This window comes from Equus quagga, chromosome 11 (assembly GCF_021613505.1).
Source record: "Equus quagga isolate Etosha38 chromosome 11, UCLA_HA_Equagga_1.0, whole genome shotgun sequence".
NCBI lineage: Eukaryota > Metazoa > Chordata > Mammalia > Perissodactyla > Equidae > Equus > Equus quagga.
The window spans coordinates 75,098,313-75,115,071 of NC_060277.1; the positions used below are offsets into that span (position 1 = coordinate 75,098,313).

General features: G+C 52.4%; 1 protein-coding gene across 1 annotated transcript; it reads right to left on the minus strand.

The window, feature by feature from the left end:
- Positions 1-411: 411 nt before the first annotated feature.
- Positions 412-16,382, minus strand: LOC124247222 (galectin-9B-like). Its single transcript, XM_046676300.1, is given in 10 exon segments — positions 412-619; positions 2,733-2,895; positions 3,032-3,122; positions 3,574-3,613; positions 4,750-4,847; positions 8,337-8,454; positions 9,247-9,448; positions 10,394-10,485; positions 16,064-16,137; positions 16,304-16,382. Coding segments are annotated over 10 exon segments (1,104 nt in total). The 3' UTR covers positions 412-472.
- Positions 16,383-16,759: the final 377 nt, after the last annotated feature.

Consider the following 16,759-nt stretch of genomic DNA (forward strand, 5'->3'; position numbering starts at 1 on the left):
CTGGAGTTGGGAGACAGGGAGGGGCCGAGGGGACTACCTCCCCCAGGGAGTGAAGAGCTGCTGGCCTGGCACTGACTGGAGTTGAACGGGCGGGGGATGCAGCTGAGAGGCAGATGGGGTATGGACCTGGACCAGGCACTTGGGAAGGCCCAGCACCCTCCCTTTCTGCTCAGAGGACTGAGGCTGGGCTGGCAGGCTGTGCGGACCACCCAATTCATCAGAGGGAGGGATTTGGGCAGCTGGAGCCCCAGGTACGGCCCTTCCAAGGAAGGTGGTCCCAGCCAGCTGCCCTCGGCACTCCAGGCTGGCTGAAGCTTCATCAAGGCCAGACAAGGGCGTGGTCTCCCCAGAAAAGAGACCCTCGGCAGGCTGGGAATGGCTGGGGCTGGGGCAGGGACGGGGAAGGTGGAGGTGATGAGCAGATCCAGACAGCAACGTGCCCCAGCCCTCGAGCCCAGGCCAGGGATCCCGCCTATGTCTGCACATGGGTCAGCTGAATGTCCCCCACTACATCCAGCTTGTTGATGTTGGGCAGGTTCTGCAGGCAGTCTTCATAGTCACACAGGTGCTGACCATCCACATCCACCCTGAGGCAGTGGGCTTCACAGGTGATGCACACCTGGACAGAGAGGCCACGTCATTTGCACTCACTTGGAAAGTCCTCAGAACTGAAAATGCAGGCTTCTGTCTCCCTCCCTCCTTCCTGCCTTCCCCACACCTTAATCGAGCAGGTGCCACACCTGCCTCACAGCTGCTCTGAAGGATTCATTCTTCACTCAACATGCCCCGGGCTCTCCTGCCCCTGTGCTTTTGCATATTCTGTTCCCACTGCCCAGAATGCCCTTCCTCCTGTGCTCCCAACTCTGCTCCCCTTGCCCACATGGATGACGGCTCCGCACCCTTCAGGATTCTCCCCCCTCCCTCCAGGAAGGCGAGCCTTCCCTCCCTTCCCCACCTCCTGACACCCTCCTAGTTGAGTCAGGAGCCCCTCAGGCCGTGTCCCCCACCCTATCCTCATTCTCCAACTGGACCCTGAGCCTCCAGGGCAGGAACGCTGGCTTGTCCGTCCTTGTCCCCAGAACCTGGCGCACAGGAGGGCTCCGCTCCTCCACTCCTGCAGCGGCAGCCTCCTAACCTGTCTTTTCCATCCAAACTTTCTCCAGGAGGCCCTCGGAGCACGTCTGTGAAAATGTCATCATCCCCATCTCAATAGCTGACCCTTGCACACTTACTGGTCACCAGGCACTGTCCCAAGCATGTCACAGATATGATTTCAATTCATTCTCACATCTCTATGAGATAGATGGTATTATTGGCCCATTTTTTAGATGAAGGAACCAGGGCACAGCTCAGTAAAGTAACTTGCTTAAAGTCACGCAGCTACCTGGAAGTCAAAGTTTAGTGCCCTTTGGCTTGAAACACACCAACACACTGTATTAAAATCTCAGTTCCTTTCCATGGCCCTCACGGCCCGACATCAGTCATTTCAACCCTGGGGGAGGAGCACCAGAGTGTAGTTAAAAACACAGAATCCAGGGGCTGGCCCCATGGCCGAGTGGTTAAGTTCACGCACTCCGCTTCAGCAGTCCAGGCTTTCGCTGGTTTGGATCCTGGGCCAAACTCAGTATCACTCATCTGATCATGTTGAGGCGGCGTCCCACATAGCAGAACCAGAAGGAACTGCAACTAGAATATACAACTAGGACAGGAGGGCTTTAAGGAGGAGAAAAATATTATTGGCAACGGATGTTAGCTCAGGTGCCAATCTTTAAAAAACAAATAAATAAAAAGTGCTAACAGATTCTGTGTCTGCTCAGAACCTGAAAACAAAAATATACGGAGGCCCAAGCTCAACCCCTCCTTGGCCCAGGTCAGGTCCAGGCATTGCTTTTCCTTCTTTAAGCTCCCAGGGGTTTGACTGTGTGGTCTGGGCTAAGAACACCTGCTCTGTGTGAGCTGGGCCTCAGCCACCCCACCCACACCTCTCTGTCCTCACTGTCCTCCCGGGAGCCCCCGTCCCCTGGTCCCAGACAGGCCACGCCCAGGACTCTGCCTCTGCAGTAACAGCGGCTCCCTCAGCTGCCCACCCCAACGCACCCACAGATCTTTGCGAGGCAGCTCCTTCTGCCACTGGGGTGTCAACGGCATGGTGGCCTCCTCGGAGAGCTGTCCCATCTAAGGCAGCGCAGCCCCTGCCCCAGGGCTCACTCTATCCCTCTAGTCTGTCTTGCTTTCTGCAGAGCACCTGTTCTTATCTGCAGGGGTCTGTCCATGTGTTTGTTTCCTCCTTCCTCTGCCTCCTAAACTGCGGACTCTGCGGGGCAGGGAGTCTGTCTGCTCCATGCTGTTCCCCCAGGCCCTGGGGTGCTTCCTGCATAAAGTTGGCCCTGAGAGAATAGCTGAAATGATTGTTGAATGAATGAGTGAATAAAGGGATGACACCTCCTTCTTGGGCTCCATCTGGCACTTATCGCTATGTGACCTCAGGCCAGTAACCTGCACTTGTGAGTCTGTTTCCTCATCTGTAAAGAGCAGATAGCATCACCTACCCCATGTGGGACAGCAAGAGTAAAATAATAACAACAAGTGGTTGAACACTTTCTCTTCTTCTGGGTGCATTCCTCACCCCAGAGGCATCAGCTCCCATCTCGTTCGAGGGGTGCCCAGATGCCCCCCTCCCCTGCTCCTTTGCTCCGTGAGAGTCTCTCTGAGCTGCGACTGGGACAGCTTACAGAGAAGCTCCCGCCTCAGGTGAAGGGCATTTTTCCAGGCAGAATTTTCTCCTCAAGCCCCCAAGAGCCGTTGATCTGCGTGTTGCGGACCACGGCGTTCTCCTCGAAACAGAGGTTCAGGTGGAAGGCGATGTCACTCCCAGAGTGCAGGTTGATGTGGAACCTGGGGGTGGGCAGCTCACATGGACCTCCTCTGACCACTGAGCTCCAGGTCCCTGCCCCTCCCCAGCCCACCCAGAGCCAGGGCGACGGCCAGAATGACCCTGGGCTGTCTCTCCTCTCTGAGACCCCTGGCTTACCACTGAGCACTGGGCAGGACGGTGCCCAACACCATGATGCTCCTGGAGGTGTACAGCCCACCCGGGATGCTGGTGAAGAATGGATACCGATGTTGGGAGGAGAGGGCCAGATCAGCTAGCGGCAGCTAGAGCAGCCGCCACGAGAAGGAGAACTTTTGCCAATTTCCATGAATTTGGACGGTCAACTGAGTTTGACAACTGTGCCTGTGAGTAAAGAACTCTGTGATACCTTTACTTGGTTCAGTAAATGCCAGATGAAAACTTCCCAGCTTTCCTCAAATGAATGGGCTTAAACTATCACGAAAAGATCTTTGGCCAGACAGAAAGGGACACTTGGGCTGAGAAGGGAAGGCCATATGTTATGCTCACATGAAGGGACAATTTTAAAGGTGAAGCTCCTGTCAAGAGTTTTGTCATTTATTTGGATGTTTTTAGGAACTTCAGCTCACTAGAGCACCGCTTTACTCTTGTCACTGCCCCTCGCCTCCCACCCTGCCCAACGCCAACAAAACCTCCTCCTGGCCCTGAGAATACAGCTACATAGGCTGGGTTGGGATAGGCCATAGGAGGGATTGTGGGAGTCTGTTGAAAAGAGACCATATAATTCATGTGGGAGTGACACGCTCACGGTCCCCACACATTTGAGAGGGGATGTTCCAATGGGACACTGAGGTCTTGAGGCCACAGCCCTTGGATTCACCATTACCTTCCGTCTCACATCAGCCTTGGCAGAACTTCCTGCCTTGTCATGGACCCCACCAAGGCCACCTGTTCCTCAGCCTCTGCACAGGTAGCCCCACTGGCTCCAGGCCTCCCGTCGGACGTGCACTGGCAGGAGGAGGAGCAGCAGCTCCATCCTGTGAGCAGCAGTGACATCCTGGGGCTTGTTCCCGGGATGCAGGGCCTCCCCTCCAGATGCTGGACCACTGAACTCCCCTCTCAGTGACAGAAGGAGCCGATTTCTTGCTGGTGCCTGGGGGACCTGCCTCTGGGACCACTGGGTGAGCCCAGCCTGCTGCAGACTCTGCTGTCCCCAGGAGAGTTTCACTCCCTGTCTCCTGTGCAGAGGACGCAGCCCCGATGTCCCCATCCCCTTGCTAAACTGTTTTCTCCCCGAGTCTGGGCCCAGAGAATTCAGTCCCTGGGGAAAGGGGATGCGGTGGTGCTCTGAGCTGAGCAGAGCTTTCAGACTCACCAGACTTTGTGGAGGGGCGCTCAGCTCAGAGTCAATCGTTGTTTGCTTCTTGAAGAAAGAAACTCAGGTTTTAACCAGGCCCCTCCAGCATGGAGACCACCACCTGCCACCAGAGGGCACCACCCAGCACAATTCTCTGAAGTGAGTTAATCCTGAGCATGTAACCAGCTCTATGGCCCCGACCAGACCCTCAAATTGCAGGATAGGGGTGTTTCCTCTCTCAGGGGATGGTGGAGAGCCAAAAGTTAACTCTGGATAATAAATATGGCTGCACTCTGGCCTCTGGCCCACCTTTCCTCTCAGTGCAGTTTCAGCAGCATGGCCTCACTTGGCAGGGGGATGGAAGGTGGGGCCTCGGTCTTCTGTGGCTGCCACAGTGGCAGAGGACTGAGCCAAGAAGTGTGATTCTGGGTCTTTCCCAATTCATAAGGATCCACCCCCCAACTCCCTCCCCCTAATACCTCAGCCAGGCAGATGGTCAGGGTGTCACCCACCCTCCTATGGGAGAGGCACAATGCCTGGCCCTGCCTCCTCCTTTTAACTCACAGAAAGAACCAAAATGAAGAGGGTCAGAAGAGAGAGTGAGACTGGAAATGGGAGCAGGGTTGGCTGGCCTGATCCCTGGAGACTAAAGGGATGAGGAAATCAAAATGGTGGTTAACATTGCTGCCCCATGATGATAAGACCATGGCAGAAATGTGGTCAGAAATGCCACCCCTGACTTGTCCTCACCTCTTTCCTGCTTCCATCAGCCTTCCTGAGCCTGTGGCCCCAGAACTCCCCATCCTCCCAGGTTCACTGTGCTTAGGAAGGGGCCTGAGCCAGGGTTGGAGGAGAGGAGCATCCCCATTGGCACCTCCAGAAGGAGAGGAGGACCTGTCTGATGTAGACCTGCCAGCTTCCCTCAGCTCCCATTGCTTCCAGGGCCATATTTCACCCAGAAGGTGAAGACTAGCATTTACTGAGGCCTGTGGTGTGCCAGGCTCGGGCTCCAGTGCTCTCTGAGGGAGGCAAGCTTAGCTCCTGTTCCACTAGTGAGGAAACCAGGCTCAGAAGGGTTAAGCAACTTGCTCAAGCTCACCCAGCGAGCAAGTGATAAAGTCCAAAATGGTGCCCACTTCTGTCTGGTTGTGTCCACCCACCCTGTCCTCTCCAGGCCAGGGCCCAAGTCAGGCTGCCCTGGAGCCCCACCAGTCCTGCAGCCAGTGTGGCAGGAGGCAGGTGCCCAAGCTGGACCGTGATCGGCCACAGGATGGCTGAGCGGGGAGACACCCCTTCCCCAGCCCTCACTGCTCCAGGAGACTAATGAGGGAGCAGGTCCTGCTCCCCTTCCTGTCAGGAACCCTGTACCCACTCAGCTGACTGATCTTCTTTCCCTGACTGGTTTCCTCTTCTACTGGCTGTGCAAATCACATTCTTGATTCATTTATCAAATCCCTTCTGCATGCCTGGCACTGTTCAGAGTGCTGGGGATACACACGGAACAAACCATAGTCCCAGCAGGGCTCATGGGCTTGTGAAAGGAGTGGGTAGAGTCACGGGGACAGACACATAAGCACAATTACACCAGAACGTGGTGATTGGCATGACACAGACATGTATAAAGCCCACAGTGACATGGGGGGTGGGGTGCTGGGGCATCCAGTGATCTGCCAGGCAAGGAAGATGTCACCGAGGAGCAACATTTAAGCAGAGCATTGAACGGCCTTTAGGGGTTGGCTGTGGGTGAGGTGGCAAAGGGTGCTTTCAGCCCCAGGAAAGCATGTGCAAAAGCCTGGTGGCCCCAGAGAGCCTCGAGTGAGCAGTGGAGGCTGCATGAGCTTCATGGGGGAGGGCTGAGGCCGGGAGCTGCGCTGGGGCGAGACTGGGGAGGATGCTGCATGTCCTGCTGGGGAGTTTGCCTTTGTTTAGAAGGACTTGGGGCCTTCAGGATTTTTAAGCAGGGAGAGGATGTGACCAGATTTACTTATAGGAAGGTCACCGTCACAGTGGGTGGGTGTGAGGGGAGTGCGGAACTAGACCAAACAGTGGCTTTGGGAGGGAGAGGCGTTGGTGCACTGGAGAGAGATTAGAGGAGGGAGGGAAGAACCAGGATGACTCCCTGGGTGCCTGGTGGAGGGAGACAGGGAAGCTTTGGTGGGGGCTCTAGATGCTGGCTGGCCTGCTGGCTGGAACCAGCCTCTCTTCTCTCTGTCCTTCCTGATAACTGCTCCGCTTCCCAGATTCTCCATGTGTAACTCATTTGTGGCTTGTGCCCCTTGGGCTTGTGTGGGAAACAAGCAGCCTGGGAGAATGGCCTCGTGGAGAAGGCAGGCTGGACAGGGCTTTGGGGGTGTCCTGTTAAAACAAATGGCACCACAGGGTGAAGAGAAGCATTAATGAAGCCAGGGAAGAGCAGAAAGACAGGGACTGGGGCCAGAGGGAGAGAGCCAGGCAGGCAGGGGGCGGGAGGGTGTTCAGGACCACGTGGAGGGGCAGCGGGGACGATTAGGCTCCTATAAGTGACAGCAGAATGATGCTTTCTCTCTCTCTCTGCACCCCTTTCTCTTTCTCTCTCACTCTCTTCATCTCTCACTCTCTCTCTGTCCCTCCCCATCTCCATCTCTCTCTCTTCCTACCCCTGCAGGGGAGACAGTTGGGTAGGGAGGAATATGAGTGATGAGGACGAAAGAGAGAGGAGCTAATATTTGCTGACAGCTTCTGTGTGTTGACCTTGTCTCAGGAGTGCACTCAAATACGGAAAGTGGTAACAACAGCTCCAGTCCAGCCTCCTGATGTTACCGGACCAAAGTGAGTCTACTCCCTGGTGAGCTAAAATCAAAACCGGGGGTCATTGTCACAGAAAGCAGGACTTCATTTGAAGCATGCAGCAAACAAAAGGAGACCACAGGGAACAATTGCACAAAGCTATGGCTCCATGAGCACCAGGAAGTGAGTGCCTTTATTCTGGGTTGGGAATGAATATTCAAAAGGGGAAGTTTTGTCATCGAATGTAGAAGTGGGCATAAGCTTGCGCTTATGTGGTTTGAAAACATGCTGTTACATACATTGCATGCTCTACAAATGGCTGCTTCATCCCTCCCAGAGGAGGAGAATTTAGGATGTTCATGAGGGCAGACTACTTTAGTAAATGTTTCTGCCCATTTGTGCAGGTGTCACTATTGCAGTCGTGGTCTGGACCCATCTGATCAGGTCAGAGTGGTTGTGTCCAGGGCATTTAGATCTTGTTTGGGTTTAGATATGAAACTGAGAATCTCTAAGTTGTTGGGGAAAAGAACATCTGCACTGTGTTAATAAGACAAGAGACTAGGTTAGACAGGACAAGAGAAAAAGAGGTTAGAGTCCATGGCTGGTGACACTGGGGCCCTGTGAGAAGGTGGGCCCAGCATACCCTAATCTCTCCAGTTTTCACGAAGGGCCAGAAATCCACATTTCCTCACATTTAAAAAAAAATTACGGTAAAATACACACGAAATGTACCATTTTAACCGTTTTTAAGTTTACAGTTCAGTGGCTCTAAGTATGTTCATACTGTTGTGTAAATATCACACCCATCCAGCTTGAGAACTTTCTCTTCTTGCAAAACTTCCCATGACCTTTTAGATGTTGGCAACACGTCCAAAATTTTTAAAACACAGAGGTGGTCAAGAAGACCCTGGTGCAGGCCCATGCAGTAGATCTTGTAACCTCTGACACTTATCGCCCTGTGAATTGACACAATAACCTGTGGGGCAACAGTGACTATGCCCCTTCCACAGGTGAGGAAATTAAGGCTGGGAAAGGCAAAGTCGCTAGTGTAAGATCCCACAGCCAATGAGGATGGCAGAGCTAGAATCTGAGCTGGATTCAGTTCAATTCCCAATCCTGGGTTCTTTCTGGAACCGCATCACCTCCTAATCAGGGTGCAAATAGAGAGTGACAGAGAGGAGTGGCCTAGGAATCTGGGAGACTGAGGCAGGTGTTCCGGAGAGAGAGAGTAACACAAGAAGGACAGGACACGGGAGCTGGAGGTGTGCCCCCAGAGTCACCTTGGTTTGGGCTCCCCCAAGGGGGCCTAGTTACAGCTACACTGGGCCTGCCTCCAGCCCCTGGGACAGGTGCCAGGTAGACCATCTGACCTGAAGCTGATGGAGAACAGCTGCAGAGGGCCAGTGACAGAGAGGGTGTCCATGCCATGGAAGGGCAAACGGTGTGTGTACTGCACAAAGAGGCTCCCATTCACCACCACCTGCTGAGACGAGCGCATGCTTTAGGAGAGGGGTCCCAGGCCAGGAAGGGGAGCACACATGAGGCTCTGCTTCTAGAAATTAAGGCGTACGTCTGATCTTCACATCCATCCCCTGTAGGTCAGAGGCACCAGCCTTCAGAGCTGTGCCAGTTATAGGAACATGTGTGTGATCCAAAGGGCATCCACACTCAGTCTTCTGCTTGGCTCTACTCGTTGGCTTTTTAGTGCTTATGGTTGTTCGTTTATTGCAGGAAGTTTGTCTTTCCAATCACAACTCACTTGGGCTGTTATTTAAATATGCCTAAAAATGTTCATACGGGACAGAGGAGAGGCGACCTGGGCTGCACGTGGGGAGATGGGAACATGCACCTTCACAGAGATGTGGGGATACAGATATGCTCACCTTCCCCTGCCCGGATAATAGAACCCAGATAAAGGCTGCAACAATGTTGCCAAAAATAAATCTCAGAGACCTGGAGTTGACGAATGGCTACAGCACCAGAATGTAATTAACTTGAAGTTTAAAGACCCAGGAGGTCAAAATACACCATGGTGACGTATCTGGTTCTTACTCCCTGAGTGAAAGAAGCAACAGGTGCACCTGTGGGTGCAGGTGAAGGTGCGTAAGGAGCCTGCAGCCATCAGTAACACCCTTAAAGGAAATGGTCCTGTCATCTGTCTATGGTGTTGCTCAGCCAGATCTCAATGGGTGTGAATATTTCAAGGCTCTTCCCCAGACCTGTTAGCGCTGAGGGGACGGGCAGTGGGAGAGAGGGGAGAGCTCCTGCTCACCTGGAAACATGAGCTCTGCACCAGGAAGCTGAACTCAAAGGGACTGTCCCACTGAAGGGGTAGTGGCATCTTCCTCACCTCTGACCCCCAGCTTCCTTTCTGCTTCGTGTTGCAGACCACATACCTGTTCTCTTCAAAGTGTGGGTCGAAATGGAAGGCAATGTCATTGTCACTGCAGCCAGTCTGAAAGTCCACAGCAAACCTAGATGAGGAAAATCAGAGAGTCACCTGTAGCCTGGTTTACGCCAATGGCAGGAATGGGAGGGCTTTGTCTTTGACTGTCGTCTGTCTGGGAACTTGCATGTGACCTGCGATCCTCAGTTTGTTGCCATCCTTTCTGTTGACCTAATTTGCACTTACTGTGTTCTTCTCCAGTTACTGCATTTTGCCTTTACCGTGTGATTTTCTAAAAATAAGTAGAAAATGGGTAAAGAAAAATAGTGATGCTAGCAAGAAGCAGCATAGGTCTTGGAAACTAATCATAAATTTGTGTCAAAGATGGAAGCTGGGAAATGTGCCTAGAAGAGCCTTCAGTACCCAGCGGACATTCACTGGAGGCCGGCCCATGTCTGCTCAATTGGGAAGTGAGATAACAAATTTAAAAAACATGTGAAATTGTTTGGACTATACCCTACAAAGACAGAGTCTAAAAGGGGAGGCACAACCAAAAAATGAAATCAAATCAAATCAAAGAGGTGACAGAATAAATATGAACTCTCCAGGCATGAGAACTTCCATCAAATTACATTTGACGGCAAGTATAATATTTCCGCATACACTGAATGAGGGTTCTGAGGCAGATGAGGGCAGTTACAGAAAATAGAGGAAGGGACATTTTGCCTCTCTGGGCCACAGTGTGCAGAGTTCAACCCTATAACATGATCACCCGCCACAGGGCTTGTCGGCTTCTCTCCCTAGCCTGTGAGCTCCCATCATCCCTATGTCTACAGGGACTCCGCGTTAACAGTGCCCACACGCTGTTGGCAGATGGCAGTGGTGCCATTCAGTGTTGGCAGGGGCCAGGCCCTCCTCATCTGGCATGTCCAGGTGCAGGCAGCTCAAAAGGTGCTGGGTGAACCATCCTGAGCTGGCAGGCACCATGGTTTGCTAAGGGGTGAGGCTGCAGAGAAACCGCAGTTCCGGATACCTGGTTCCACTGGAGGTTAAAACAATTCCACGGACAGCGATCTGAAGTCCCTCCTGGAGACCCCCTTGGATTGTCGAAGAGAAGGGGGCGACCTGCAGAGAGAAGATAGATTCTCCTCTGAAATCTCCAGAAGGAAACAGCCTTGCTGACCCTTTGAGTTTAGATTTCTGACCTTCAGAACCAAGAAAACAAATTTGTGTTGTTTTAAGCCCGGCCAGGCCGTGCTGCTGTGGAATTCAGACCAGTATGTGTGTGTGTGTGTGTGTGTGTGTGTGTGTGTGTGTTTGTATGTGTGTGTGTGCATGTGTGAGTGTGTGTGTCTGACAGTGTGTGTGAGGGAGAGATCTCAGCAGGCAACAACACTCACTCTTGCTCTGTATGGCGCAGGAGGGTGGGTTTTGCACTGGTTTTCTGGTCCACAGGCCTGGGCTCGCCTCCAGCTCCTGTGCTGGCGCCTCTGCTGTTGGGCAGTCACTGACCTGTCTTCACGCAGTTTCCTCCGTGGGACGGCAGCACCAGAACCCCAGCCTGGCCGGCGTCTTGGGAGGATTAGATGAGGAGTTGCCTGGAAAGCCCTTGGCTCTCGGGCCTGACAGCGGCAGCTGTTCGCATCAGGGTGACTTCATCCCTGTGCCGGGTCAGAACTGCTCTCTCCTCTGGCCGTGCCTGGAGCCTGAGAACTTTTTCCTTCACTTCCTGTCCAGAAGTGCAGACATCAGAGCCTGGCCCTACAGGCCAGAGGGTGGGCAGCCTCCTTCTGGAGGCCCAGTGTCACCAGAGTGTGCCCAGGCCCCCGGGCAGAGGGAGCTCACCTGCAGGAGGCAGTGCGAGGCTTACAGCCAGAGGGCGCTGCTGCCCAGAGGTCCCGAGGCCCTTCTGGTGGCAACCTTCCCTGTCTGTGTTACCTCGTTATCCTCACAACAACCCAGGCTGTTAGTGTCACCTCCACAGATGAGGAGACTGAGGCACAGAAAGTTTTGGTAACTTGCCCAAAGCCACACAGCTGGTGAGTGATAGAGTGGGGTTTGAACCCCAGCACCCATGCTTGTAACCGCCACATAGCCTCCTCCTCACCATAAAGCACAGAACATCCTGGCTCCTGGCTCACCGAGCGCTTCCCTGGACCAAACAGCGAGTCCTATCCTGCCTGTGGCCACAGCCTCGTCCCAGCCCTCTGAGGAGCTGGGACTGAGCAGAACAGCTGACCGCCTGCCCTTCCTGCCGCACTTCAGAGGCAGCAGCGTAGTCCCTGCTGCTGGAGGTCAGCGGTTCCCCAGGGAGCTCCCGCTGCCCATGGTGACCGCACCCGTGCTCTGTTCTCTCCAGACTCCAAGGCCCTGTCTGAGGTCTGTCCTGCCCACAGGAGGATTGTCCTTCAGATTTGAACAACCTGGCTTTGGAATGCCAGGACTGGAAAGTAAAAACCAGTCACCAGAATGTACAGTGGCGGGGCCTGGCTGGGGCTCCAGGATCCCCATCTGATGGAGAATACACCCAGGGGCACCGTTCTGCCCTGGAGGTCCTGCCGCTTGCCTCCCTTCCCATTATCGCTCTCTGTGGGCACCTCCCTCCTCTGGGGTGAATCAAGTCACTGTCTTTCTCTGCCACTTACCATCAAGCACCTGTGTCCAGTGGCCCCAACCTCTCTGAGCTTCAGTTCTTCCCTGTGTGACGTGGGGGTGACAAGCCTCATGGGGTTGAAATAAGGCCGCTTGCACACAGGGCCTCCACACAGTTGACACAAAGGTGCAAAAGGCCACCGTCTGTGCCCACACTCCAGGGACAGCCCCACTCCTCTCACTCCAGAGACGGCCCCTCTGCAGGCACCCTGGATCTACCCTGGCCTCATGACCTCACCTCAGGGAGCACCAGCTCCTCAGGGGCCTTCCCTGCTGCGCCCAGACTCCTGCCAACACTGAGCCCTTCCGAAGCCCCGTGTGTGCCGGGCATGTGCAGGCACCCTAGAGATGCTGCCTCCCTTCATCCTCACCCCAACCCTGGGAGGGGAACAGGATCACCTCATTCTACAGATGTGGAAACTGAGGCCCACAGAGGTCATATGAGCTTGCCTGAGGTCATCCAACTAGTCAGTGGCTGAACCCAGCAAGGCCAGCTCCAAAGTAAGTGCCCTCGACTGCCATGCTGGGTTGTCACCTTCCCCAGAAGTCCTATTTACTGCCCTTCATGCAAACAAAACATCACTCTTCTCGTCATTACTCACGACTGTCTTCTACCCCCTCCACCAGCAGTAGGACCAGGCCCCCAGAGGGAGCTCAGGAACCCTTTGTTACACTCACGAGTCCTGGTGCTCATCACCCTCCAGTCCTGAGAGGCGCAGGGGAGACCAGCATGGAGCAGAGGCTGTGTCAGGATTGCCCCATCTGGCGTTCCTGCCCTTCTTGTGTTCTCTTTAGGATGCCCCCTCCCCCACCTCCTGCCTCCCAAGAACTGTTTCCTCAGAGACCCAGAGCTGCTTCACCCGGGCCAGCACTGCCTCACGCCCATAGCCTGGGACTCCCTGGGTTCAGGTTAGGTGCCACTGAAGGCCGTCTCTCCACCACCTCCGTGGCCGCCACTGCTTTTCATACCAGCCAGGCAGTTGTCTGCACTGGAGAGAATTAACCATGAAAGAGATACCAACGTGATTTTGTTACTGAGCTGTGGGCAGCTCTGCTCGCCGCAATTTGTGCCAGTTAATCACATGAGTTAGAGATCGAGAAAGAAAACTTTTATCCATTAGCCACCATAACCAGAAGATGGCAGACTAATGTCTCAGAAAAACTATCGTAAAGAATTACAGGATCCTTAGGCAGTTGTATAGGGACAATGGGCAGTAAGGAGGGGGTTTAGAAATGTCAGCCTTCAGGCATGATGGACTCCAATGTCCCTCATTCATCTTTTCTCCTGTCAGTGATGATGAATACCCTACAGGTGTTCCTTCTTCCTGGAGGCCTTCATGTACCTTGGGGGAGATTGTTAAGATTGTTAAAAACAAGACTATCCAAGTCCCTCAGCAGGCATATGTGAAAATCATGAAATTGTGTAGGAATTTATAATGATTACAAGCAAAAAGGGTTTTAACTAGGAAAGGGTCATTTAGTGTGATAAGACGTCCTCACTTACGTTCACTTACTATTCGGCAGTTATTCAATGGAGAGGAGCCAGGAGCAAGAGGGAGAGTACGTAGAGAAAGAGAGAAGGGTAGAGTCCTGGGGAAGGAAGGGTGATGGGGGGACTTGGGGAGAGGGAGGCGGACATTCTTCACCCTGGTGACCCTTCCCTCCCCTCTCCTCCTGTGCTCCACCCCAGAGACTGGATCAAATCTGGCTTATATAGATCCAAAGAGCCTGACCACACTGACATGACAGTGAGTTTCTAGAAGATACTGCCCATTAGTATGTAACTGTCTCCTGAGGATGCTCGGTCAGTGTCCAGAAAACTGTGGGGCTACTTGACAGGCCCTGTGTGGCTGGACAAACCTGTGCCCAGAGTGGTGGTAGGGGGAGAAGGCCTGTTTACACTCATTTTACACACAGAGAAACTGATGCTCAGAGAGTCTAAGGGACATGCCCAACGTCACACAGCTCACTAGTGGCAGCCTGAGCTATATGAGGATACTTAGGTTCTCAAAAAAATAATTCTCCCCTTAAAATTCTATTCCTAGTATAAAAACATAATCACTTACAAAGAGATGTTTTGCAAAGAGAAAACATCTTAATGGAGATTGTTGTCCTAGAGTATTGTGGTGCCCTTGAAGCTTCTGACCCGCCTATCTATGAATTTATCTCCTCCTTCTCTTCTCACTCTCTTCTACTGTCTCTCTTTTTTCTTGGTTTCAGAATGGAGAGAGGAGATGCTTGGACATAATAGGACATTCCAAGTGACATGGAGGTGGGGGTACTCATAAATAAAGTGTCCTTAAATGGCTCTAGCACCCATTTAAGGGACATGATTGACTGAAAGAGACTAGCAGGACAGGCTGGCTTGGAGTATTGGGGAGGGGAGGAGGGGAGCAGTGAAGTCAAGCAGGTCCCTGCAGTGAGCTAGAGAGAAGCCCAGGGGTCAAGGTGAGGATGAGCAATTCAGGGCCATTCAGGCCCCAGTGGGTAGAAGGTGCCCCAGGACCATACATCTGTCTGCACCACTCTTCCTTCTTCCACCTTGCTAGATGCACCAGAATTTACAAGGACTTATTTGATCTTGTCTGACCAAGTGTTTTAAAACCTTCTGATATTTTTGACAAGCTTGCTGCAAATTCAAATCCTAATTGAAGTCTTTCTAGTGTCTTAAAAATTTCTCTGAGAATTTTTGGAAGGCCCTGGGGACTTCTGAAAGGAATTTGTTCTCTCTTCCTATAAAGTGGAAGATACTAAACTAATTGGGCTCGTTTCATATGCTACATTGCATGTGGAGCATTGTAAAGTAAATGATGACAAACCTTCTTAGGTTATATTGCGTAGGTAAATATTATTCACTATCTTAACCCTGCTACCTTGCTTCTAGCACCACAGGAGGAAAATGATCATGACTGCATTCTATTATGTAATTTGGTTTACAGATGGGTCTTACTTAAAGGATAGCAAGGACATTATCAAGCTGGATATGACACCCAGTCTCCAGAATGCCCACTACTTTCTATGAACTCTGCTAACCCAGTAAAAGATTTCTTGCTGCAAGTCCAAGAAATTGCCATGGAAGAAGACAAACAAAGGTAGCAACAAAAACAGGGAATTGCCACTTCTCCAGCATATACATCAACTAGCCCACTAAGCACCTGAAAAGATGTTTTTACGGGGAGAACAATAGTTTTGGAAATTTCTCCCACAGTGGCTCAGAAAGCATATGCTCATTGTCCTATATGTCCTAAATATAATCTCGAGAAACCACTTCATGGGTCACAAGGCCACTTTCCCCTTCCTAAGGGATGCTTTGATGTTTGGCAATTGTAATTAGTTTGTAAGAAATAAGTAGAAAGTCTGAATAATTATGGCAAGAAGAAAAAGGACAACATACCAAAAGGAGGCTGGCGAAGGTGTGTCAGGGACAGGAGTCTGAAATCAAGAAGGTAGCGGTGACTGGTTAGGCAGTGCAGGTGAGCGTACATGAGAACGAGGTGAAATTAAGTGGCACCAATCCGGGCCTGGTCCAGGCTCTTGGGTGAGCTGCCTCCTTCAGCCATCGGCTGCTGCTGGCCTCTCAACCTGATGAGAGAGAGGCTGGCTTTAGAGGCAGCAATGGCATCTTACTTATCTGGACATCCGAGTTCCCTCAGTTTCGTTGTTTCTTCTCTTGCAGAGCTTCTTCAGGGGCTTCTGGTTGAGGGCTTCTCCCTATTGTAATAGCACTGCTTGGAGGGCACAGGCTTCATCTGGGAGGACTTTGTCTACTTTTTTAGTGAAAAAGTCACTCAGGCATTCATTTTATCAGTAGATCTCATCCCAACTATGGGACAGGGCCCTCAGGTACATACAGAAAGCTGGACTTTGGATGCGTTCTCCCCAAGTGATGCTCGAGCCGTTGTGGGAAAGGTTTATGAGAGATTCCCCCAGATTAAGCAGTAATGGATGGGGTCTTGGGGGCGAGGGGACCTTGTCTGGCGTCCACCACAGAATAAGTAGCTCTGGTGTCAATTAGAAAGTCTACAAGTTTCCTTCCCACCGCTGTTGTTACCTGGGGCTCCTTGTGGGAAATGTTGCTGGAGTTGGCAGAGTCTAGAGGCGCCCTGGGCCCGTCATCCTTGGTCGCTGTCAGCAACCTGGTGCACCTGGGAGTTAGGGATGTTAGTGTCCTCTCTAGACCTCTGAGAACAGTTAGGACATTCCTTTTTTCAATGGCCCTCCTGCTCGTTGTCTTGGCCCCAGGGCTGAGTGTCCCTTGCAGTTGGAAGGTGGAGGCCCCCGAGGGTCTTACCCATGGCCATTTCTCTTTTCTCGTTGGCCTTGGCGGATGGTGACTGAGGGCTACTGCAGTTTGCTGTCGCATCTCCCATTGTTTCGGTTTCTCTGGCTCCTGCTCACGGCTATTGAGCACTTGAAAAGCAATCTCAACGGGTTGAGACTTGGGCATCCCCAATCCCCCTTCCAGTCTTTGTGACCTTTTCCTTATACCAGGGGCACTCTGGCTGATAAAAGTCATATTGATCAGCCTCTTGTTATCCGGATGTTCTGGGTCAATATCAGTATTACTTTCTCTAGGCTTCAAAGACTCTCTCTAGAAAGATCAAAGGATTTCCTTTTGGCTCTGACTGTACCTCTTGGGCCTCAGTTAGGCTCTTCAGTCTTGGGACCCCATCTCTGCATTCCAGTTATTAAACATGCTTTGTAATGATTTAACCTCACCCAGTCTCTGGGGTCACTGGGGTCGCAG